The sequence below is a fragment of the Myotis brandtii genome, unplaced genomic scaffold (genome assembly GCF_000412655.1).
Source record: "Myotis brandtii unplaced genomic scaffold, ASM41265v1 scaffold363, whole genome shotgun sequence".
In the NCBI taxonomy this organism is placed as follows: Eukaryota; Metazoa; Chordata; class Mammalia; order Chiroptera; family Vespertilionidae; genus Myotis; species Myotis brandtii.
Window position 1 is genome coordinate 742,379 of NW_005363938.1, and position 26,066 is coordinate 768,444.

At 41.3% G+C, this 26,066-nt stretch overlaps 3 protein-coding genes across 4 annotated transcripts in view; 2 read left to right on the forward strand and 1 right to left on the reverse strand.

Annotated features, from left to right (window-relative positions):
- LOC102263328 (F-box only protein 31) overlaps nt 1–14,328 on the forward strand; it is a 188,811-nt gene extending 174,483 nt beyond the window's left edge. Inside the window, exons 3-6 of the mRNA XM_005872047.1 lie at nt 13,017–13,078; nt 13,237–13,377; nt 13,906–13,987; nt 14,216–14,328. Of these exons, the coding sequence (XP_005872109.1) occupies nt 13,017–13,078; nt 13,237–13,377; nt 13,906–13,987; nt 14,216–14,328 (398 nt within the window). The remainder of the gene's footprint in view (nt 1–13,016; nt 13,079–13,236; nt 13,378–13,905; nt 13,988–14,215) is intronic.
- A 7,358-nt stretch (nt 14,329–21,686) lies between these two features.
- On the reverse strand, nt 21,687–22,928 carry LOC102241247 (heterogeneous nuclear ribonucleoproteins A2/B1). Of its 2 annotated transcripts, XM_005871970.2 has the most exons (2): nt 22,138–22,919; nt 21,687–22,017 (listed from the first exon to the last, which is right to left on the reverse strand). In XM_005871970.2, the coding sequence occupies exons 1-2, from the start codon at nt 22,856–22,858 to the stop codon at nt 21,833–21,835; spliced, it is 906 nt and encodes a 301-aa protein (XP_005872032.1). In that variant the 5' UTR covers nt 22,859–22,919; the 3' UTR covers nt 21,687–21,832. The 2 variants fall into 2 exon arrangements, with proteins under 2 accessions (XP_005872032.1, XP_005872031.1); XM_005871969.2 differs by having other exon boundaries at nt 21,687–22,928.
- Nucleotides 22,929–25,836: 2,908 nt separating this feature from the next.
- The window catches only part of ERCC4 (excision repair cross-complementation group 4), a 31,132-nt gene continuing 30,902 nt past the window's right edge, over nt 25,837–26,066 (forward strand). The window contains 1 exon segment of the mRNA XM_005871971.2: nt 25,837–26,066. Coding sequence (XP_005872033.1) covers nt 25,892–26,066 — 175 coding nt within the window. The 5' untranslated portion in view covers nt 25,837–25,891.

Sequence of the window (26,066 nt, forward strand, 5' to 3'; positions counted from 1 at the left end):
ACCCCTGTGAAAGGGTCGTTCGACCCCCAAAGGGGTCGCAACCCACAGGTTGAGAACCGCTGACCTAGACCCTTCCTCTTTCTCCTCTGTGCCTGTGCAGGGTGGGCCCATTCCTACTTCTCTTTCTCCTTCCCTGTCATGAGACAAGAAGACTAAGCAGCAATGGCTGGTGGAGTCTGTGGTCCCTGAGTGGCTCACACACTCAGCATTATGAATTCTAGGGAGTACAGTCCAGGAAGGCCTCTTGGACTCCCGCACCTGGACACACTGCTGTGGGGACAGAGGGAGGAAGGCACCAGGCACTTCACTTCTTTCTTGACCATTGTCCTTGGGGGAGGGAGAGGGTTGGGCAACCTTAGACACAAAGCCTGAAGCTCTAACCCCTAGCTCATTGCTTTGAAAAGAGCAGGAACTTAGTTCTTTATGGAGTAAGAAGAGCCTGGGTTTGGTGTCAGACAGTCCTGAGTTTAAATCCCACCCGACCACTTATGGGCCAATGGCTCCTGGAAAAACCACTCAACCACTCTGAGCCTCAGTTTCCTCATTTATAAGATGGTAATAGTGAGAGCTACTTTTCAGAAGGATTTGAATGGAATGAGATGAGTGCATAAGGCAGCTAGATCGGTGCCTGGGAGATAGTGAGTGCTCAATGAATGAGACACTTTATAAGTCTTGTTTTATGGTGTCTTGAGCCAAAAGGCTCAAATTCAGCCTTTTAAGAACTTGTAGGGTTCTTAAAAGCAGGCCCTGTAGGGTAAGGTGGGCCCCAACAGCGGTCACCCAGTCCCATGTGGTAGCTGCAATGCAGATCTCTCCACTCCAAGCCCAGTCCATTCCAGCCAAGTTTTCTCTACACAAAGTAATTTACTGTCAAGGGGCCGTTCTCTTCACCATGTAGCTGACCTCCTTCAGGAAAGCAGGGCCAAGTCCAAGTTCTCTGCCTCCTTGTTAAGGGTCCTACAAATCAAGGGCTTTGGCTGAGCATTTGTTCAGTGAACCTGACATTTAAAGAAATCCTATATAAGGATGGTCGTTCCCAGGGACATAGAAGGAACCTCAAGGGTGATAAAGATAGATTCTGTTGCTTCTCACTAACAATGCGCAGGAATCCCCTGGGGGTCGTGTTAAAATGCAGATTCTGATACAAAAAGTCTGGGGCAGGGCCTGACATTTTGCATTTCTATCAACTCCCAGGTGAGGCCAGTGCTGCAGGCCCATAGGCCCTGCTTTTAATATAAAGGATTAGACAATAATGAGACTGCCGGCTGGGGAAATGCTGGCCTGCAGGGTATAAAGGCCCCATCAACTGACTTCAGAAACAAATGAGGTTCTCTAACACCTTACGGCAAGGGAAGCTTTTAGAAAATGAGAAAAGTTTGGCTCCTGACTATATAAAAATTCAGGAACATAAAGTTAAGCTTATTTATGGTTTTATATTTATATCTTTCAAATGTATTGGTGGTGTGCAAATGCCATCCTTTTTTTTTTTTTTATAACTCTGTGCTTTTGTTACCCTGACATAATCCAGTCATAAATTAGAGTTATTGTGATTTTTGAATTTAATTTAGAATTTTCTTTTATGTTGTAATCATGCTTAGAGGGATATGCAAAATTAATATATCATGTTTTGCATTTTATTGATTAGGATTTAAATACATTCATTCATTTGACTACTCACTAATTGCATTCTTAAATATAATCTATTTTAATGCTGTTTTTCCCTACCACACACGAAATATTTTAAAGCCATAAAATTTTGTGATGAACAGTAACTCCAGTTAGAAACCAATGCATTAGTGAGTCCTGTGAAAAATTTCTTTAAAATGACTCTTCAAAGATGAAATAATGTGGTTGTGTCTATGTGACATCAAAAACATCTGCAGCAGAACTGTTTTATCTACCCTGAGCCGAGTCTTGAGAGAGTTACACATTTGAAGACAGAGAGGAAAAAGCACCCTGGCAAGTGACTGATTTTCACTTCACGCCCTGCGCCCAAGTAAAGACGGGGACCACACCAAATAACAGCAGGAGTTCAGACATCCCAGGGGAAGTAAGAAGCCAGCAAAGGCCACGAAGCACCCAAGCCTCCCAATGAAATTGCAGTCCACTTCCATCTAATTCGTGGCAGCCTCAGTGGAATCCAGACCAGAGCTAGGAACAGAGGCTGAAATACCGCCAGGCCGTTTCTACATGAGAGAGAAGGATTCTGTCAAGTTTAAAGTAGAACTTGGCTAATTCCATTGCAATTGGGGCCCAAATTTTAAGAAGTGTAACTGATTACTTCAGAAAGCAGAACCCCACTGTGAGGGAACCCCAGATCAGGCCATTATTGCCATAATAATGCTGCATAACAGATATTCCCCACCCCAACCCCAGTGGTTTACAAATCGAGGATTTGTTCTCGTATGTTCATGGGTCTGTTGAGCGGATGGTCTGGCTGATCTGGGCTGCAATTAGTGGGTGCCTTGGCTCTAAGCTCTGGGTTCCTTCAGTTTAGGTTTGCTCCAGGGCCCCAAACTGAAGGAGCAGTGGTTTCCTAGTCACTAGAATGCAAGAGAATAAGTCCTACTGTACAAGCACATTGCAAACCTCTGCTCGTGTGACAGGCTCTAGCGTCCCACTGGCCAAAACACATGACACGCTGAACCCAAAGTCAAGAAATGGGGTGACGGATTGACGAACGGGGGCCACTAATATAATCCACCCCGCTAGATACACCAGCGTTTCTCAACCTTATTTTCATTGTCAATGCCCCTCAGGCTTTTTCGGCTTTTTATTTTCCTAATCTCCCCTCCCGCCATGATATCCTGGATATGTTTTCGCACTGTTTATATCTGGTCTTATATAGAAAAAGCATAAGATTTATTTACACACACCCCCAACACCAGGATTTGTCCCCTTGGAGGCAATAGCGACCCTGGTAGAATGCATGCGATGCCCTTTACCAGAAGTAAAGCAAAGTCCACTCATTCATTTCCTCCCACCATTGCAATGTGAGCTCACCTCCACTGCCCTATGGAAAGATGAAACCTGCCACACTTTTTTACTCCCAGTCAATTTGTTGAACGCATCTACTCAAGCACCGTGTGACCTGGCTCTCACGTTGACATGAATCGTTTTTGTTTATAAAGAAATCATCTTATTTGATGCACGAAAGACTCTCAAATGCAGCAGGAGCGTTATTACCAGTTTACCCAAGTTGGCGTGACCTCTCAAACAGCCAGCAAGTCACAGCACTGATCCTGCGGTTGCTACCAAGATCTTGGCTGCAGCTGGAAGTGGCGTCTTCTATTAGGGTAAAGGCAGTTTGCAGCTGACTTCAGAGCACGCCACGAATGCTTATTATTGATATTACTAGCTTAATATTAGCGTCTACTTCCCCTTTAATAAAACCACTGCCATTTTTCACATTAATGACAACAGTGATTAATGTGCCTACGAGCACATCACAGAGACAGTGAAGAATGTCTCCGCACCAGCTAGGAATTGCATTCAGCAGCTAGTGACAAATCCCTGAAAGATAACAGTGGCTTCACCAAATTCAGGGTTTATTTTCTCACACATAAACGAAGCCCGGAGGTAGACAGAACAAGGCTAGAAGGAGATGTACATCATGCAATTAAGCTTCTGTTTTCCTTCTACCCTGTTATCCTCAGCATATGGCGTCTATCCTCAATGTCGCCTCATGGTCAAAAAATGACTGATGGAGCTCCAGATACCACATCCATGTACCAGGCAGAAAAAAAAAAGGAGGAAAGGTGGAAGGGCAAAGGGTATGCATTTCAGCTGATTCCATTGAGCTCATTTATTTCAGATGCTATTGATGTTGTTTCTGAGTACCATCTCAAGTTGTCTCTTGTACCATGGGAGGTACATGTTACACCCTTTGGCCACAAGTACATGGGTGCACAATTGTCACTCTTACATCTGTCTCCTCTGAAACACTTCTCTTCCCCTTAGTTCAGTTTCCTTCATTCTCCCCACAGTCACCCCCACAAAGTGTGCAGTTTCTGTACTGTGACATTCCTTATTGAAGACCAAGGTCAGCTGCAGGAGGAAACTCTGAGATAGGAAGGAAAAGTTTCAAGTCCTCACTGCTGGGGCTTTTCTTTTCTTTTTTCTTGTTCTTAATCCTCACCTGGGGGTATTTTTTCCATTGATTTTTAGAGAGAGTGGAAAGGAGAGAGGGGAAGAGAGAAAGAAATAACATGGATGTGATGTCGACGAGAGAGAGGCAGATTGATTGGTTGCCTCCCACACGTGCCCCAACTAGGCCAGGGAACGAATCTGCAACCCAAGTACGTGCCCTTGACTGGGAATCGAACCCAAGACCCTTTGGTGTGCAGGTTGAAGCTCTAACCACTTAGCAACACCGGCCAGGGATAGGGCTTTTCTTTGAGTTGCAAAAGAAAACCCCCTACAAACATGGACCTTTCACAAGGCCAAATCCTTCAGATGCCATCCTCTCTGCTCCTGATCTGGCTTAGCCTAACTCAGGGTTACAATGCTCCCCCAAAACTTTTCTCCAGATCTCTCTGTTCAAATCTTTATCACCTTCCTGGGAAAGTGGGGAGGAGAGCCACTATGTTCTTAAAAAGAAAGAATACCTGCCCTGGCCAGTTGATTGGAACACCCCTCTTCACTAATCCAGAGTTATTTGGTTTTCTTTTCTATGCATCCGCTGATCCTTATTCTAATTGATACAGCAATCCCTGGCTTAAAGATTTCATTCCAAATGTGAGTGAACTCACTAGCTCAGTGGTTCTCAAACCTTGGCATGCATCAGAGTCACTGCTTGGTTTGTTAAAACACAGATTGCTGGACCCATCCCTGGAGTTCCTGACTTGGTCATTCTGAGGTAAGCCTGAAGACCTGTACTTCTAACAAGTCCCAGGTAAGGCTGATGCTGATGCTCTGAGACCACACTTTGAGAAACATTAAACTGGCTCATTCCTAATTTATCTGGGTAATTTTCTTCTCAGAGACTGTGAAGAAAACAATCCACTGGACTGAGTCATTCTTATTCTTCCCTTTCTGGCTTTTTGGCCCAAGAATTCCTTTCCCAGACATAACAAACTGTACCTTTTGCCTGATGTTTTTTTCTTTTTGGGCAACCTACCCCTCCAAGTCTACCATTGTAAGAACCCTTGCTAACTTGCTAATGTGGACTTTTGGTCCTGGCAGCGATCCATACAATTAATGTAAATCCACAATCTGTGGGCACTTTATCTTGTACATTTTTCTATTTTCCTTTGGTCTTCAATGCCAGTGTTTTCACAACCAATAGCTCAAAATTGTGTTGCAAAAAAAAAAAAAAAAAGGTTTTTGTGTTTATGGCTTTTGGATTTATTTTGCATCCAAACATAGTTGTATATATTTTTTCCACTAACATAGTATTCTGATTCATATAGCAGGTCAGTTCACCCACAGCCAAACATGAATTTTTTTTTCTTCAGATCTCTTTCCAGTTAACACATGTTTTTCTCTTCTAGAGGTTTCAAACCAATGATAACATACCATTCCATAATTTTTTCCACCCAGCACCCATTCTTCTGTATTTTGATGATAAGATTCTGGTTTCTACTTAACAATAACCTTCCCTCACTCTCAGCCCTTCCCTCACTGTGGAACATGTGACCCAACCATAGCCAATTAAAGCCCATATTATCCTTGTTTTGGGCTAAATTGTGCCCCCTCCCCAAATTCATATGTTAGAGTCCTAACCCTGAGAACCTCAGAATGTGACTGTATTTTCAGATAAGGTCTTTAAAGAGGTAATTAATTTTAAATTAGGTCATTAGTGTGGGTCCTAATCCAATATGACTGCTGTCCTTATAAGGAGAAGGCAGTTGACATCTGTAATAATCTGAACTATAAAGATAGAAGAAGAAGATGAAGACAAAGACAACGAAGAAGAAGAAGAAGAAGAAGAAGAAGAAGAAGAAGAAAAGAAGGTGGCAGTTGGACACAGACATGTAAAGGGAAAACATGTGAAGACATAAGGAGAACGCAACCATCTATAAGCCAAGGAGAAAGGCCTCACATGAAACCTAGTGACTTCTCAATCTCATACTTCTAACCCCCAGAATCATAAGACAACAAAGACTGTGCTTTTGTTTTGACAGCCTGAGAAAACTAATACACCCTGCCCCTGGGGTTGGAAAACTTTTTCTGTAAAGTTCCAGACAATAAACAGTTTAGACTTTGTGAGCCACACAAGCTCTGTTATGACTACTCATCTCTGCCATTGTAGCATCAACGCAGCCATAGGCAACACTGAAAAATGAATGAGTGTGACTGTGTTCCAATAAAACTATTAAAAAATAAGCAGGTTGTCCTTGGACTGCCATTTGCTGTCTCCTGCCCTAGATAATTAGTCCAGGAGTAGGAATGTGACTGAGTCTAGCCAATCAGCATGATTCTATTCCTCTAGCCAGAATGTTTCAGGGTCCAATGAGAGCGGCTCTCAGAGGTTGCTCCATACTATCAGGAAAAGACACTCTCTTTTTTTAATAATGAGGATGTGCAAATGCAGCTATTGTTTTCAGAATAAAACCCAAAGTCCCTTGTATGACTCCATGGCATCCTGAACTTCAGGCATACACCTGCCATCTTTTACCTCTTTTTACCAGAGACCAAAAGTCAGCAAATGCATGTAAATGCCTAAAGAACAAATAAGCAGTAATCAACAATTTAACCTTTAAAAATGAATGGTCGTGGCTGCTCGCTTTTGACCAAGTCAACTGGACTGTCAATCATGTAACTGGAACCAAGGTTCAGCTGCCTGCACCAAGAAAACCAGACTTGTGAGACAGATGCTGGTGCAAAAGGAAAGTGGTTCAAGTGACAGTCACCTGAGGAGATGGAGGGCTCTCATTGCAAAGCCCATCTCCACATCTCAGTGCAGGCAGAGGTTTTTATAAGGAGGGAGAGGGAAAGCAAAACAAAGAAATTACGGGGAAGGAGGTTGAAAAGCTCTCTACGTGCAGGCCAGCACAGTCCATTCCAATAAGGACCTCGAAATTGGTCAAGTGATGGTCTAGTGTGGGTCATCCTGGTTCTTTGTCGTCTTGGTTCTATGTTTGAAGGTCAGAGTCTGTATCTTCTGAAGTTAGTCCTAGGGTTCTTATACAACAGCGGTTCTCAACCTTCTGGCCCTTTAAATACAGTTCCTCATGTTGTGATCCCCAACCATAAAAATATTTTCGTTGCTACTTCATAGCTGTAATGTTGCTACTGTTATGAATCGTAATGTAAATATCTGATATTCAGGATGGTCTTAGGCGACCCCCGTGAAAGAGTCGTTTGACCGCCAAAGGGGTCGCGACCCACAGGTTGAGAACCGCTGTTATATAAGCATGCTGCTTATCTACAAGCTACCTATTAGTCGGAGTCAGCATTTATAGAAACAATGTCAAAGGAATGGTGAGATGAGTTATAATTTTCCACTGTTACAAGTGCGCTGCCTGAAAACAACCTAAAGTCATACATCTTGCTGTATTTACCTGGCGCTGATGTAATAGGAGCTTTAAAAGAATAACAAGACCCTGGGGGAAAAGCAAGAGGGAAGTCATTTATCCAGATTCTCTGAGAATTCCCAGAAACAAAGTAACTTTGAAAACATGTCTGGTCAATAATAAAGGAAATGTTGGGCAGGCTAATTTTTTCCCTCCAACTAAGTTATGAGATTTTAATGTATATCACCAACAAGAGACTTCAACATAGCTTCCCAGTATGGGTCAGATAGAAGAAAATATTGAAGTTAAAAAAATAAAAAATTGAAAATCAGGAACTTTTTTCAGATTGGCATTTATTTCTGTGAAGTAATTATTAACAAAATCAGATGCAGCGAGGAATAAGATATGCACATAAATGAAAGAGAGGAAACCATTCAGTTACTACTCAGTTCAGTTGTTCTTCAAAATGTACCTGTACACCAATGCCTGCCCCTGGAACCGCTGTATATAAGCATGCTGCTTATCTACAAGCTACCTATTAGTCGGAGTCAGCATTTATAGAAACAATGTCAAAGGAATGGTGAGATGAGTTATAATTTTCCACTGTTACAAGTGCGCTGCCTGAAAACAACCTAAAGTCATACATCTTGCTGTATTTACCTGGCGCTGATGTAATAGGAGCTTTAAAAGAATAACAAGACCCTGGGGGAAAAGCAAGAGGGAAGTCATTTATCCAGATTCTCTGAGAATGCCCAGAAACAAAGTAAGTTTGAAAACATGTCTGGTCAATATAAAGGAGATGTGGGGCAGGCTAATTTTTTCCCTCCAACTAAGTTATGAGATTTTTTTTTTTCAGATATGCCTCAAGTTTATTAAAGATGCCCTTATACACACATTTGCTACTAAAAATTGAAATACATCAAAAAATGTGTTACAACTTAAATGAGTACAAGAATACGGTGTATGCCTAAAATGACTTCTTCATGTCATTCTCAGCAACACCAGACAAAGGACCTGGATGTAATAGGCAATGAATACAGCCACATTGAAATACAGGTTCATTCCTTTTCTTCTTGCGGTTTTGAATAGCCTCATTCCTCCTCCTCAGCCATGTTGGAAACAGTCCTTTGAGGTCTCTTTTAAGACTTGCCATTGTCCTCACTCCACGTCTCCTCCTGTAGACCAGGCCATAACTCACCCCCACTATGCAGGATGTGGTCTTAGGCGACCCCTGTGAAAGAGTCGTTCGACCGCCAAAGGGGTCGCGACCCACAGGTTGAGAACCGCTGTTATACAAGCATGCTGCTTATCTACAAGCTACCTATTAGTCAGAGTCAGCATTTATAGAAACAATGTCAAAGGAATGGTGAGATGGGTTATAATTTTCCACTGTTACAATTGCGCTGCTTGAAAACAATCTGAAGTCATACATCTTGCTGCATTTACCTGGCGCTGATGTAATAGGAGCTTTAAAAGAATAACAAGACCCTGAGGGGAAAAGCAAGAGGGAAGTCATTTATCCAGATTCTCTGAGAATTCCCAGAAACAAAGTAACTTTGAAAACATGTCTGGTCAATAATAAAGGAAATGTTGGGCAGGCTAATTTTTTCCCTCCAACTAAGTTATGAGATTTTAATGTATATCACCAACAAGAGACTTCAACATAGCTTCCCAGTATGGGTCAGATAGAAGAAAATATTGGAGTTAAAAAAAAATTGAAAATCAGGAACTTTTTTCAGATTGGCATTTATTTCTGTGAAGTAATTATTAACAAAATCAGATGCAGCGAGGAATAAGATATGCACATAAATGAAAGAGAGGAAACCATTCAGTTACTACTCAGTTCAGTTGTTCTTCAAAATGTACCTGTACACCAATGCCTGCCCCTGACATTGTTCACTGACCTGTTGTATAAGGAAAAAACAAGGAATATGTTATTATAAAACTAAATTGACAATTCGGTTCTTCATAATTGCTAGGTTAACAATAATGAATCGCCTTCCTACAGTTTTTTGGTTTTAAAATGTCATTACTTTTGTGAATTGATGCTGATCATAGTTAGGAATTGCTTATCTAATGCTCTCATTTGGCAAAATAAAAAGTTGGCAGCCACCCATAACTTTCTCCATTTTTTTTTAAGTTGCTGTGTCCATCTGCAAAATAAAATTCTGGGATCCATCGATCTAGTTAATGGTTGTGCCTAGATCTTTGTGCTTTGGCTGTATAAGGAAATGTACTTTTTGAGCATGTTCCTTCATCCTTCCCTTACAACAACAAAGAAGTATGAGAGACTTAGAAGAAAATGCTCCCGATTATAATTTCTCAGTTGTTTTACTTTTCAACCCTCTAATAAACCCCCTATTCCATATTACTCCTATGGTCTGCTTCTCTGAAAGAACCCTGGCTGATACACACAGGGATCCTCATTCCCAGGGCTGATTCTAGGGAATCTGATTTAAGACAAAGTTCTTAATAAATTATGGGCTGGCCCTGGTCCAGTAGCTCAGTTGGTTAGAGTGTCTCCCAATACATTAAGGTCAGGGCACATACAAGAATCAACCAATGAATGGGTAAATAAGTGGAACAACAAATTGATCTCTCTCATTCTCTCTCTCCCTGAGAGCAGAAACTGACTAATTCTCAGCACAGGTGCTCTTGTGGAATCTTGATAGCTGGTCTGAAGTCAAAATAGAGTGTCTCTGGCTCTTTCTACACCAGCAGGTGTTTCTCACTCCCAGCGCCCAAAATGTATGTGCCTCTAAGACTATAAAAATAGACACCTCTCACATTTCTCTATAGGAACACTTAGAAACAAACAACATTTGGAAAGCGGCATACATCTTATGTGAAGTTATTCCACTTTTACAAAGGACTTGCTAAGCCTGATGTGTGAGCATAGATACTTGTATATTCATAAATTTCTGGTGCCGATGCACTTAAAATTCACTGATCCTGAGAGAGGCAAGAAGAGGCAGGATGACTATGAACAAGTATTGCTTTTTTTGAGAGTTCTTCACTAAACATATTTTTAAATATCCAATTGCTTTATGTTATTAACACCCTAAATATGATGAATTAAGATTAAAATATCAAATTTTAGGTAGGCTATTGGGAAAACCTCAAATAAAATTTAATTTTTTAATTTAATTAATTATTACTACCAAAATGAGGCAATGTTTATACCAAATATTATTCTTCTATATAAATTTCTAACTATCCCTCTTATATCTAGACTTTCCTCTCAGTAGATGAAAATACGTTCTACAGATCATAAGTTATTTTAAAACTACTTTCATTCTGGAACTTCAAAAATTACACAGGGTATGTTTGTTTGTTTTTTGCATGCTCTTGTAACTTGGGATTCATAATTCATTGTCATAAAATATCACAGACCTTATTGTTTATAGGCAATATTTTGGTAGGAGTTAACTAAATGATGGAATGATTTGCTTCCTTAAAATTATTGTTCATATTGGAGGCCTATAAAAAAGGTAATAAAGCATAAAGAAAGAGAATTATTTATCCTAAAGATCAGAGAAAAAGCATAAATTAAAAATGATTGTCTAAAAAATAGAATTTTTAAAATATATTTGGTAAATAGTAATTTTATATCTATCTGCAAATAGATAAGGAAGGAAGGAAGAAAGAGAGAAAGAAGAAGAGAAATGAAGAAAATCAATAATCCCCTGTGAAATAAAAGTAGGGAATGAGAAGAGATGAAGACAAAAAAGAAAAAAAAACAGCCAAATGACATTTTTTTAAAAGAACTTAAATTCTAAGAGAAGAATTAAATCCACATTAGGGATCATTTAAAGCAGAAAGGACACTGTAGAAAACTGTCATAGAGAACAAACTTGAAAAACCCTAAAAAATATCTGAGCAGAAAAAAAGCAATGAAAAAATATTTTGAAAGATGCAAGTACAAAAGCAGTAATTACAAAACAAATGGTCAAATATAAGACCAAACATGTTTGTTGTGACAATAAATATATATGGGTTAAATTTCCCTGTCAAATGGTTAGGAATTTTAAATAAGATTTTTTTAAAAAAAAACTTATAGATTTTACTTAAACTATATATACCAAAAGAGAAGATTAAAATAATGGAGAAAGATCTATCAGGCAAATGCAAGCAAAAAAATGAAGCATGAATGAGAGAAAAAGTAGGTGAGAATTTAGCATCTTTGCACATATATATAGACAGGGTGTGCTGAGGCATCTTGTACTGGCTCACAGAGCTGACTGTACACATCTCTTTTCACCTGTACATTTGGTGACATCACATTGTTTTTGGAGAGCTGGTTTACCAGCACACCACTGTATGTATTTCTTTTCTTCACTTCACTCCTCAACATTTCCCAGTTTTATGAATATAATTTGTCCTTTTAGATCCTGGTTATTATCATTAAAGAACTTAATGTATTGTGATGGTTAATTCTATGTGTCAACTTCACTGGGCCCTGGGGTACCCTGATATTTGGTCATTATTGTGGAAGTCTCTGCAAGGGTACAGTGTTTTTATATGAGCTTAACATTTTAACCAATGGAGTAAAACAGATTGCCCTCCATAATGTAGGTGGGCCTAATCCAATCAACTGAAGGCTTGAGTGAACAAAAAGAATTACCTTCTCCCAAGTAAGAGGGAAGTCTCCAACAGACTACCTCTGGGCTTCATCTCCATGATTGGCTTTTCTGGATCTTGAGCCTGATGACCCACTGTTAATTTGAACGTGCCACTCTCCATGATCATGTGAGCCAATTCCTTATAATCTCTCTCTCTCTCTCTCTCTCTCTCTCTTTCTTCTTAAGTTGATATTCATGTCTTTATCCTCAACCTCTTAGTTTTGGGGGGAAAATTGTTAGCATATCTCCCACTTTACTGGTTCCATTTTCTGCAATAGATGACCTATTAATAGACAATTGTGGCCATTGCTTATTTTAATTTATCTGTCATGTATGTTTTCTCCATGCAATCTTTACCAATCTCTACCTCTTTCCTCTTTAAAAAAATCTGCAAAAGTAGTGTTTACAAATGTAATGTTCCAAGAATTGTGTTAAAACATAATTAGACATATTCTAAACTTGATGTATTCTCCCATTTTTGGAAGTACTTCTAGTTCACTAGGGGACTTTGGTTCTGATTGCTAAAATGCATCTACATTTAAGCCAAATTGAATCTCTACATCTACCTTCAGTTCCTTCCCTTGGATTTATTGTTCACTCAAAATAAGTTCACCCAAAGAGTTAATATTGAGTTTCCATTTATGTAATTTCAATTCTTTTTCTTTGGAACCATAGTAATTTTGCTAGAAAAAGAACTGAGGAAAAGTTCATCCTAATGTATTTTCTTTACTTAATTTTAATAATATATTTTAATATTCAACAGATGCTAGGAACAAATTGAGTGGTGAATAAAATACTTGGAGGAGAAATATGTTTCCTCAGAGTGCTGACAATTTGATATGAAATATAGTTCTTTGAAGCTGCAGCTCACAGTGACAAAATTACCCATGTACTGTCTCTTGACATCTCCACTCACCAAATTGCTCTGTTCTTGCAGGAATTCCCTTCATTCAAAAATATCCTTCTCCTAATACTTACCGAGCTCTGACTATGTGTCAGGTTAGCTCAGTTAATCTTCAAACATTCTCATGAGTTGCCTTTCATTTCTGTATACGCATTTTTTAAATTTTTTTATTTATTAAGTTATACATATGTGTCCTTATCCCCAAGTTACCCCCTATCCCCTCCCACTCATGCTCTGTATACCCATTTTACAGATGAAAAAAAGGCCGAGGCTCAAGGAACTTGCCCGCAGCCGCGTAGTTGGTACGACGCCGAAGCAGGCCTGCCTGGTTCCAGAGCCTGTGTTTGCCAGCCCATTGGGCCGAAATGCCCTGGCTGGGGCTCCTTTGGCTACGGTGAGTGCACCCACAGATACACTGCTACAGACTTTCAAAAGGAACCGCATCGGCAGGGCAGCTGTGCTCCAGTTATCTGTCACAGCGCAACAACCCGCAACAGTGCCTTAAAGCAACAACACGTTTATTTTGCTCCAATTCTGGAGGCCAGCTGGGCTCAGCTAAGCAATCCTCATTCAGCATCTCTCATGTGCTTGCAGTTAGTTGGTGACAGGCTGGGGTCATCGCAAAGGCTTTTTCTCTCACATGTCTGTCCCCTGGGCTGGGAAAGCTCAAGCAGCCAAGGACTGAAATGTCTAGTCTCAATCTCTCTCTCTCTCTCTCTCTCTCTCTCTCTCTCAAAAAAGAATCAGAAGCTTTCCAGATCTACTTCTGAATGCTGGAACTCAGTTTCTGACACACACACCGTTACATGGCAACTGAAGGCTCCCAGAGTAAGTGTCCCAAGAGACACTAGCATGGCCCTTACTCAACTAAACTTGGAGGTTGCACAGTATCATCACTTCGGGCACATTTTTACTCATCCAGGCAGTTACAAAGCCTCATCCAGATCAAGGGGCAGGAGACCTGGACAGCACCTATTGGTGGAAGAATGTCAAAGAGTTGGCAGGTGGGTTTCCAAAGCAGCCGGGGCTACTACTGTGTTGAGTTTGCAATATTCACTCTCACCCACCATGATTCACCTGACTTTGTAGGGGCCAGACCAGTGAGTTAAGTGAGCTATGATGAGTATGGCTACCTCTGCAATATTGGTTTTTATTTACTACATGGCTGGAGTGAAGGGGAGGTCGCTTTTTGCTGATGGCCTGCTCCCACTATGACCGTTTTTATTCCATAGGCCAAGGAACCAATGTGGAGCTCTGCCAAACACCAAATATGTCCACGCCACTTATACACAGCTTGGCCCAGGAAGGAGAAGTGACCTTGGGCAAGGTGGCCCTCTTCAGCTGAGAGCAAGCCTTAGAGACTTGGATGAGAATTGCTGGCCTCCAGCATTTCCAGCAGACAGGACAACGAATGTACTAGCTTCGAATAGGCTGTGGGGATGGGGACCAGGGTGGCACCCCACAGCATCCACTGCGCTGACTGACCCACATATTCTTTGATAAAATTCTTGTTGAAAAATCAAGGAGTTACCTGAAAGTGGCATAGGAGATAAAAAGAGAAAGAATGCCATTTACTTTCATTTTTCCAGATTGGGTAAAGAACTAACCTTTTGATTCATTTATCTTAGAGTAATTCCCACAAATAGGCTTTTCCACAACCTCAATTCTCCCACAGAAATGATACAGAAACGATCATACTCTTTCCTCCTTTCTGTCATTCCAAGCAGTTGTCTTGCTTCTAAACGTAATTGCTGCGCTAAATGTCGATGCTATATATCATACTTTCCTGTGAAGGTCAAACTGGGCAATGAGTAGATCTATGTTAAGTAATTATCAATTCCACTTTTGAAATGAGCCAACTTTGAATTTTCTGAACCTATTTTTTATGGAGGAAGCATTTACCCCAAGGCAATTCTTAGAAAAATATAAGTAGCAAACTCCAAAAAAAAGCACCTCAAAGCTGAAAGGACCAGGCCATGAAAAAATTAAAAGACAGAACATTTTTTTCAAATAGGCTATAATTTAGATTGATTTATTTAACAACTTAGAGCCTTTAACCCAAGATGCAATACATGATCATTGATATCTTTTTTTATTGAATTCAGTTTTTATATGTTATTTTTGTTTAAATTTTAATACATTCTTAACTATATGATTCAAAAAAAATAAAAGATACACAATGGGGGGAAATTTTTTTTCTCTCCTTCTCCCTCCCATCTGTTCAATTTCTTCCAATAGAAAACCAACAGTCTTGGCTTCTTATAGATGCTGCCGGGATCTTTATGTATAGTCAAGCATAAATCACAAAAAGTTATTTTATATAGCACTCTGCACTTTGCTTTTTTCACTTAACAAAAGCAACTCTTTCTGATTAATGAGAAGCCACAAGGTGTTTAAAGCAGAAAACTGTCATAGAGAACAAACTTGAAAAACCCTAAAAAATATCTGAGTAGAAAAAAAAGCAACTCTTTCTGATTAATGAGAAGCCACAAGGTTTGGGGACAGGGGTTGCAGCAAAATGTTATTACTTCAGATATTTTTGATAATCATAGTATCATTGCATGTATGCTTGGGACAATATCTATTACTTACAATTTATAAATTTAATCCTGTGTACAGACTCCACCTCAATGACAAGGTCCTACAATTAAAATTACATGGTTTGTGTCCTTTTAATATTAAGTCACAGGTCACAACAAGTAATGTGGTCCAATAATCACACCCAAATTTAATGATTTCTTCCACCTGTGCTTCTTCTCCTATCTGTGCTTCTACGAGACTGTAGGTAGAACTAAAGTTAGAGAAAACATCAAACATCTACATTTAAATCCCCTTGTGAATAAGATGCCCAAAGAAATGACCCCCGTCACCACCAACTTTCCCCTCCTCCACAAGAGCCTCTGACTCCAAAATCAGGCAAATATTTATAACAACAGCATCATCGGTGCCTACTGACAAAGACTGACAACTCTGAGAACAATGTCATTTGCAAGGTCAAAGCTCTTTGCCGGACCAACTCCCAGACATGTGCAGTCACACAGGGCCCCATGCTCAGCAGGGCCCTAAGTCTGGTTGATTGCTCTGCTGTTGCCATCTTGAAATTCTCTATAATTTTTTATCAAGATGCCCGGCATTTTCATTTCCCACTCGTCCCCACAAATTATGTAGCTGGTCCCGTCCACTGCCCCTTCTCCAAAGACATTCTAAGAGAGAGGATGCAGTAAAGGAAAAGAAATGTCCCCATTAACTCTATAAATAAGGGAAAAACACACTTCACAGAGCTTGCCTGACTTGGGTATTATTTTCCCCGTGGGAGAGCCTCCTTGGGCTGCTCGTAAATCCCTACAAAAGGTTAATTGCCTAATCCATAAGAACCACTATCATTTTCAGAACAGCCTATTTGTCATTGCAAAGAGGGGCAGCTAATTAGTTTTCATGTTGTTTCATTCTTACTGTTTTTTCCTTTTCTGTTAATGGTGGATGGCTTGTCAAACAGTAAAAGTAGTTTTATTTTTATTACACTCATCAAAATTCCTTACTTCCGCCCTGACTGGTTTGGCTCAGTGGATAGAGCGTCGGCCTGCGGACTGAAAGGTCCCAGGTTCGATTCCAGTCAAGGGCATGTACCTTGGTTGCGGGCACATCCCCAGTGTGGGGTGTGCAAGAGGCAGCTGATCGATGTTTCTCTATCATCGATGTTTCTAACTCTCTATCCCTCTCCCTTCCTCTCTATCAATAAAATATATTAAAAAAAAATTCCTTACTTCCAAGAGGAAAGATTCGTTTACTGATTAAATTCCCTCTCCCTCCATGAGGAATAATTCGTTAACTAAATACTACTCTCAGTGGACTTATGATACAGAATTCGTATTGTATTAGCACACCGGTGACTCCATTTTCAGAGAATTCATGTAAGTGATACACGCCAGTGGATTGCCTATGGATGTCAGGTCCTGGGAGAACTCCGCAGGTATTGCAACTGCTTCCCCAGTCCAGTGTGTACCAACCACTGCTTGCAGACAGAATCAGTAAGACACTTCTCAATGTTAACAAAGCTTTGCAAATGTTTGTAGATGCTGTTGGGATGAATACGTCCCAAATCTATATGCAAGTGTTGCTGAATTCACAGTAGCCTCTTACAAGTATTGTTGCAACCAATAGACACAAAACTCCGACTGCCATCATGGAGATTGATCCAAGAGTATTCTGAATTTATGTTAAAGGATGGAGACCATCCAAGACACGTGTTCAAACCTAATTGACTCAGGATGGCATTCAAAGCTTTGCAATATTGGGCATCTGAGCTGGCAGTAAGGGCAAGGAGGTTCTTGGGCAAGGGAGACTGTGACATGTGGCCTCTTGGCCTCTTTCTCAGTCCTGTCCTTCTAAATAGGGTAAGACATCTTCCCTGCGAGCTGGTCACGGCGCTTTCCAGTCCCATAGAAACCTCCTTGCTTACTTCTCGTTCCCTACACTGAGGCCTTCCTTCAAGTTCTTAACCCACACTCTTTTCCCACACTCTTTTTAGTCCTCCATATAATACCTCCTAATTTCCTCTTTTCCTCTCACAATCATTTTAAAACCAGAGCTCAAATGACTCACAACCACAAACTACTTTCTCCTTATTAGAGATCCAGGCATCAAAGGCTCCTTAGAAGTAAGGAGGGCCTGGCCGGCCTAGCTCAGTGGTTGAGCATCAACCTATAAACCAGGAGACCATGGTTCAATTCCTGGTTAGGGCACATGCCTGAGGTGTGGGCTCGATCTCCAGTAGGGGTGCAGGAGGCATTTTCTCTCACATTGATGTTTCTATCTCTCTCTCCCTTTCCCTGAAATCAATAAAAATATATATTTAAAAAAAGAAGTAAGGAGGAAGGCTTGGTTTCCATCTTAGAGGCACATGTGCCTCATGTCCTAGAATAGGTTGCATCATGTTAAGCAGTTGTCATTATGTTTCTGAATTAAAATTGGTTGAATAGCCATATCCTGCTATATTCTTCATCTCAATTAATCTACAACAAACCCATGAGGTTGGTCATATTATCAACCCCATTTTAAAGATGAGGCAACTCAGGCACAGGGAGGTTAAGTAACTTGTATGAGGTCACACAGCTAGTAGACAACCAAACTGAGCGCCTGAACCCTTAAAGCATACAAGCAAACTCTAAGGCTTAGGAGAGGAGTTAATTCCAGGAAGTGTTAGCTCTTTATCCTTTCTCCAGCCTCTGGCTTTACTAGGCATTAACATATATACTGGGTGTCCCCCAAAAATGTATACACACTTTGACAGCTGACAGCTCAATTTTGAAAATGAAACTATTTTAATAAACACTGCCTTTATAATTACTCAAAGTGTGTGTGTACATTGTTGGGGACACACTATATGTGAAACACCGAGATGGCTAAGAGAAATTACGATGGCCTCCTATGGCAGCCAAGCTAAGGGTAATGGACATGTGCTGGGCTCTATCTCAGGTCAGGAGGAAAATGATGCTTAATCTCACTCTCAGCCCAATGCCAAAGGCCAAAAATGACAGCCTGCCCTGTGTCCTCCTGGGCTAAACTGAAACTTGCAAAGTGACCTGGAGGGAAGATGGCTCTGTGTTGGGGTCCAGCTCCAGCAGGTCCAGGGGTTCCCAAAGGTGTGGACAGAGTCAGTGAAGAAGGAATGACATGGAGGCAGCGTTCAGTTCATCAGCATAGTTGGGATCTCCAGCCAAGTTCTGTGTTTGATTGTCTTGTTACATCTGTATTTATACCAGTTGATTTTAATCCTATCAATTTCTATTCCAAAGGTTAGGGCATTTCTTATCTCCATTCCAGGGAGTAAAGATTATGTAGCTTAAGTGTGATTTTTCGTAGTTAAAGTGATTAACTACCCACCTGGCACTTAGTTAAGGGGTTTTATTCCCTCCCTAACTCCAGGGAAAAATCCCCACCTGGGGAAACAACCTTTCTCGGAGAGGTGACCTTGGTTAAAACACATAGCGCCAAGAAGGGGAACAAACATATTAAGAATAGTATGCCATATACACCAGGTCCCTTGAAACATGCTGTGCGGATGTTTCTTCCCTGCAGCGACTGTGTCAAGCAGCAAGGATGGACTGGCTTCCAGCAGCTCTGGTGATCAGATTATCGAAAAAAGAAAGAAAGGTTGGAGAATTATTGTGACAGCTACATGGCAAGTGGGGGAAAGGGGGCTAGTCCCTTCATGTTCCCCATGGACAAAACTAAAATGTCTAGACACAATCTGTTAGAATCTACAAAAGTTGCTCCCCAGATACCAACTTTTGACATTAAGTATTACCCACCGCGCACATATATTATATGTAGAATTCACCTGGTGATATATTTTAGTGATGATGAAATATTTATATAGCACCCGGGAAATTTTTTCTTTGTTTTTTTATAAGCAATTTAAGTTCATTATAAAAAAGTCAAACAGAAGGGAATGAACTGAGATATAAAGGTCTTACCCTGATACCAACCATTCATTTCAACACCCCAGAAATAACTGCTTTTGTTAATAGCTTTTCTATGCAGTCACGAGAAAGTATTGTTTGTTTGCTGATGTTTTTAGACAAATGGGAAGATACTATGCATTTTTGTTTTGCAAATGCTTTTTTTTCAGTATATAATAGCATATGTTGTGTATCTTGCCACATACGGCTTTTGCTGGTTGCATGATACCCCACTTTTTAGGGATGCATGAAGAAATTTTGACTAGTCTCCTAGTAAAAATACCTCCTAATGCCTCCTAATTTCCTGAGAAATAATGGTAGCTCACAAAATAATGTAATGGGTAAACATCATTACATTTGTACACAAGCTCCCCACTAGAATATAAGTCTTATGGTGGCAAAGATCTTGCCTGCTTTGCTCATTGATAAACCCTCAGCACTTAGTGCAGTCCCTGACACATAGTGGATGCCCAGTAAGCACTCATCGGATGAATATACCTGCATGTATATGTATGTACCTCCACAGGTATTTTTAAATTTCTGTATGTATTGACCAATCACCCTCCAAAAGTATTACTTCACCATGTACTCCTATCTATGTTTTGTTTTGATCAGTTGGGGACTTCATTTTTAGAGCTCAGTGTAATAGAAATAGTGAATGCTTGTGTATTAGTTTTCTGCTATAACAAGTACCACAAATTTGGTGGCTTAAAACAACACAAATTTATTATTTTGTGTATTAGTTTTCTGCTATAACAAGTTACCACCAATTTGGTGGCTTAAAACAACACAAATTTATTATCTCTTGGTTCTGGAGGTCAGAAGTCCAAAATGGGTTGGCAGGGCTGTGTTCCTTCTGGAGGCTTAAGGGAAGAATTTATTTCCTTGCCTTTTCCAACTCCTAAAGGCTGCATTCCTTGGCGTGTGGCTCTTCCCACATCATTCCAGCCTCTGCTTCCATAGTCACATCTACTATGAGCCTCTTGTCTCTCTCCTTCCCTGTGATTACACTGGGCTCATCTTGATAACCTAAGATAATCTCCCCATCTTGAAATCTCCATCTTAATCACATCTGCAAAGCCCTATTTGCCATGTGAAGGGCATTATCACAGGTTCCAGGGATTAGGATGTGGATATCTTTGGGGAGCCATTATTACTCTGCCTTCCACAGCTTGGGAGTCAGGTCTGACTTTCAGCATCGTCACTTCAACTGCATATTCTAACTATGTGTTGAGTCCTGACCTAGCTCACCATGTCCTGACCTAAATCTAAGTAGTATGCTAACTAGCTTGGTGGTCTTGCCCCAGTTACATAGCCTCCCTGAACCTTCATTTTCTCACTTGCAGAACTGGAGAGATTGATACCTCTCTCATTGAAAATGTTGTATGTAGAATGTCTGCAGACATTCCATTCCCTTTAACCAGTCTTCAGGAATGATTCTATGCTGTTTTAATCTTGACAAAATGTAAATAAAATACTGGGTTAAGCAGTAACGAGGTAGAGAAGCAGATTTACTCTTATAAACTGTGTGAATGTGAATTGGTACAGGCTTTTTAGAGGGTGGTGTGGCACTGTGAATGTAATGAAAAGCCTTATAAATGTCTTTTCTCTTTAGCCCAGTAATTATCCATTTCTAAAGTGTACCTTAGGGGCACAGATGAATTTATGCATAAAGATGTTCAGTGAAATATTATCTATAATACTGGGGCAGGGGGAGTGGAAACTGACAACTGGAGAAAGAAGATACCTACTAAGAAGAGCTTAGTAGGTGGCTCGCTGGGCTCAAATTTAAAAAGAAAGCCTAACAGCTGTTTCTAAACAGGGGCCTCTTATGAAAGCCACAACTCAGGGAGAGGCCTGCACGAAGGGGCCTGCCTCCCACACTGCCTACACTGTGTTCCTAACTTCTGAGTCAATCCTTATAAAGGAGTTCCTGGAGTCATATTTTTTTTTCCTTTAGAATTATTTTATTAAATCATAAATGTACAACAGCTTCTTAACTCTACACAAGCACTTAAATTTTTTTAAAGGAAAAACGTTATGTCTTATTACACCATGATCCTGGCTAACAGCTTTTATGCTTCTACACTCTTACAAAGACCACTAGAAATAAACAACAATTAAAAAGCTAAGAAACTGTCTCAAAGGCATTTTTTTTTACAATCCTTCCTCCACAGTAAGGTAATGTTATTAAATAATCCAATCCATTCTCAAAATGGCTCTCTGCATCTGCTCTGGTGTCTTCTGCCATATCACTGCATACTTATGCATGACTGAGATAAGAGTTTCCTTAACATTGTTATTCGATAACCTGAAGCTGTTCTGTTGCCTCTGGGCTCTCATCCTCTCCTATTTATACAGTGAAGCCCATGGCAAATAGGAAGAAGCTCAATATCGGCTTCTCCCTCCATAGCCCCCACTTCCTCCACTTCCTCCAGGACCATAGTTTCCTCCACCATATGGTCCCCCCATGTTCCTGCTACCACCAAAATTTCCACTCTTCATTGGACCATAGTTAGATGGTTGCTGGTTATAATTTCCAAAATCACTGTAATTTCCACTTCCGTAATTTCCTCCTCCATAGTTGTCATAACCACCTCCGTAGCCCCCACCCTGGTTGCCATATCCAGGTCCTCCACCACCATATCCTCCTCTTCCTCCTCCATAACCAGGGCTACCTCCAAAATTGCCACCTCCAGGCCCTCCTCCATACCCATTATAGCCATCCCCAAATCCACGACCACTTCCATAGCCATCAGATCCTCCTCTAAAGTTACTTCCTGGTCCTGGTCCAAAATTTCCACCACCACCTCGAGAGTCTCCAAAACCAAAGCTGCCTCCTCTTCCACTTGTAGAATTTTGAACTTCCTGCATTTCTTGTCTAGACAAAGCCTTTCTTACTTCTGCATTATGACCATTGATGGTATGGTATTTCTGCAACACAATCTTATCCACAGGATCATGGTCATCAAAAGTAACAAATCCAAAGCCTCTCTTCTTTCCAGACTGCCTATCAGTAATTATCTCAATGGTATCAATTTTTCCATATTCTTCAAAGTAGTCTCTAAGGTGATGTTCCTCAGTATCTTCTTTAATCCCACCAACAAACAGCTTCTTCGCCGTTACATGAGCCCCTGGCTTTCCAGATTCCTCTCTTGCAACAGCACGTTTTGGCTCAACCACTCTTCCATCAATTGAATGAGGTCTTGCAGCCATGGCGGCATCAACCTCAGCCATGGATGAAAAAGTTACAAAACCAAATCCTCTTGATCTTTTGCTTGCAGGATCTCTCATTACCACACAGTCTGTAAGTTTCCCCCATTGCTCATAGTAGTTCCTCAAACTTTCTTCTGTGGTTTCAAAGCTCAAGCCACCAATAAAGAGTTTACGGAACTGTACCTTTTCTCTTTCCATCGCGAACTCAGTCGCTTCAGCCCGATTTCCGGCAGCCGAGCGAGATGAGAGAGATCTCCGCGGTCGCACGCGAACCAGACTCGTCCTGGCGCTGTAGTGAGAACAGAATTGCCACCGCTGGAGAAACAACAAGGCTAGAGACACGTCCGCACGCTGAGCCGGCGCTGCTGCTAATGCCGCTCCAGCCGGGGCCGCGGCTTTTCTAGACTGGAATCATATTTTGACCAATAGGACTCAGACTTCCCCTGCAGCACCTTCACAGACCAATCAGAGAGGCTCCATTCTGACCAATCAGAACAGTGCGTTTGGGACCAATCAAACTGTGATGATTTGCAGTCCTCATTTGCATGAGGATGGACGAATCAGAGACCAGGAACAAAGCCATTCCTCTATAAAAATCAGCTGCCCTAGGACTCAGCCCATACACTTTCCCTTCCACCAGTGGTGTTTGAGTTTCCCTGGCTGGAGCTGAACCACCAAAGACATCTCAGCAATCCAGAGTTGATGGAATAAAGTTTCCTTCCTCACCACACCCCAACTTGGGGATTCCTATTGACCTTGAATTGGTGCCAAAGACCATGGGTTGGAGAAACAAACTAAATGTTCACTAATAAGGAATTAGGGAGATAAGTATCATACAGCCTCATTACAGAAATTTCACCGTATGAAAGGATTTTGTGAAAGGATATTAACCCCTAGAGTGCCGGAGCTCAATCACACTCCTGTCTTTCGCCAAAAGTGCCGGGAGCACTATCAAAGCTTTGAAATGGGTCCAGTTCTAAGTCTGCTTTTATTAGTGATGATGATATTGCTAAATATGTCAATGTAGTAAAGGTTTCCTTAAGTTTTTGAATATGTAACTTCATTTACTTGTGATTCATAATTTTTTTCCTAAACTGCTGTAAAATCAGCAAAAATGCCTTGGCAATTTTAGCATAGTTCCTAGGATATTGGTAGGCACTCATTAGTTGGCACTCATGTTCAGAGGTTTGTCAAATGTTAGTGACAAACTTGGGGGTTAAATCAGGGTTACTTCTTATCTCATATCAAAAAGAAAACTTTGGCCCTAACCGGTTTGGCTCAGTGGATAGAATGTCGGCCTGCGGACTGAAGGGTCTCAGGTTCGATTCCAGTCAAGGGCATGTACCTTGGTTGTGGGCACATCCCCGTATGTGGCGTGCAGGAGGCAGCTGATCGATGTTTCTCTCTCATCAATGTCTCTAACTCTCTATCCCTCTCCCTCTTCTCTGTAAAAAATCAATAAAATACATTTTTTTAAAAAAAGAAAACTTTGTGTGGTGAGTGAGTGTGTACATATTTGTAATATAGGGTGTCCCAAAAATACATGAATACACTTTGAATAATTACAAAGGCAGTATTTATTTAAAAACATTTCATTTTCAAAATTGAGCTATCAGCTGTTAAGGTGTGTATACATTTTGGGGGGAAACATTGTATATATTAAAAGTATATATTTTACCGTATTTATTTCTTCTACCCTCACCCCACCCACCCACCATCCCTCCACTCCCCCCACTTAGCACACATTTATACACCCAGATGTCCGACTTCTCCATCCATCATTGATCCAGCTACATGCCTGTCCATCCACCCACCCGTGCACACATCTTTGTGCCCACTTGCCCATCCATGGCTGCTTCCAACTCTCCCAGCAAGTGCTCTCCCGCACCAGTCCTGTGCCGGTCCTGTGCTAGGGTCACGGGGCATGCAGAGATTAAAATGAATTAAGTTTACAATGTTCAAGAAAATCTTGGTCTAAGTCTGTATTCACTCCAGGTCACCTTCCAGGTGACTATTTGTTGAGCTCCTCCTATCAGTCAGGTGTTTCAGGCACTGGGCACAGATAGACACTGTTACTCTACCCCCTCCCACTTTACAGACGAAGAAACTGAGGCTCAGAGGTTATAGTGCAGTGGTTCTCAACCTTCTTAATGCTGCGACCCTTTAATACAGTTCCTCATGTTGTGGTGACCCCCAACCATAAAATTATTTTCGTTGCTACTTCATAACTGTAATTTTGCTACTGTTATGAATCGTAATGTAAATATCTGATATGCAGGATGTATTTTCATTGTTACAAATTGAACATAATTAAAGCATAGTGATTAATCACAAAACAATATGTTATTATATATGTGTTTTCCCATGGTCTTAGGCGACCCCTGTGAAAGGGTCATTCGACCCCCAAAGAGGTCTCGACCTACAGGTTGAGAACCGCTGCTCTAGTGGAAGGCAGTACAGGGCTGCTGCGGAACACGTGGTTGAGACTTTATTTTAGATAGCTTATTGTTTCGAGACCTTCCGAGAGAAGCAAGAGCCCTGAAATTAGTAAGCTATTCTACTTACTCAAAACATTCTTGAAGAACAAGAACACTTGGAAGATTGACAATTAACTTTCTCAATTGTAAAGGTCTGGGATCTAAACTTGAATTTCATTCTCCTCTCCTACTTTTTGGTAGCTTGTTTTCTAGGTCCAGGTCTAGGACGCTGGACTTTCATATCCGAGGTACCAGACGAGGTAGATGTCATGAACCTATGACACGCATGTCAGAGGTGACACGCGAGCTCATTTTTTTTGGTTGATTTTTCTTTGTTAAATGGCATTTAAATATATAAAATAAATATCAAAAATATAAGTCTTTGTGTTACTATGGTTTTAGAACGACTGAAGGCTCGGGGGTGGAGCCTGAGGCTTGTAGGGAGTACCTGTCTGGAGTGCTAGCACCGCCCTGTGACTCTATGAATCTTCGCTCCACTCGGCCCCTCTTCGGCTGTGTTCGACTAGCACTCGTGTTCTCGGCTCGGCTCTCTTCGGCTACTTTCGGGAAATTCCCGTCGCAGCCTCGGTTCCTCTTCGGCCAGCGCTCGTCTTCTCCGGCTCGGCTCTCTTCGGCTCCCTTCGGGAGACGCCCGTCTCGGCTTCAGCTCCTCTTCGGCAGAGCTCGGCTGACGCTCGTCCTCTCGGGCTCGGCTCTCTCCGTCTGCGTTCGGCCGAGGCCCGGAAGGGCGCCCATGGAGCGGGGACTGTCGGCTCGACCGACGGCTATGGCGCCGCTGCTGGAATATGAGCGGCAGCTGGTGCTGGAGCTACTGGACGCGGACGGGCTGGTAGTGTGTGCCCGCGGGCTCGGCGCGGACAGGCTCCTCTACCACTTCCTCCGGCTGCACTGCCACCCGGCGTGCCTGG

What these genes read in the sequence shown, in the direction of transcription:
- LOC102241247 (XM_005871969.2), bottom strand. Translation starts at nt 22,858, where the DNA reads ATGGAAAGAGAAAAGGTACAGTTCCGTAAACTCTTTATTGGTGGCTTG.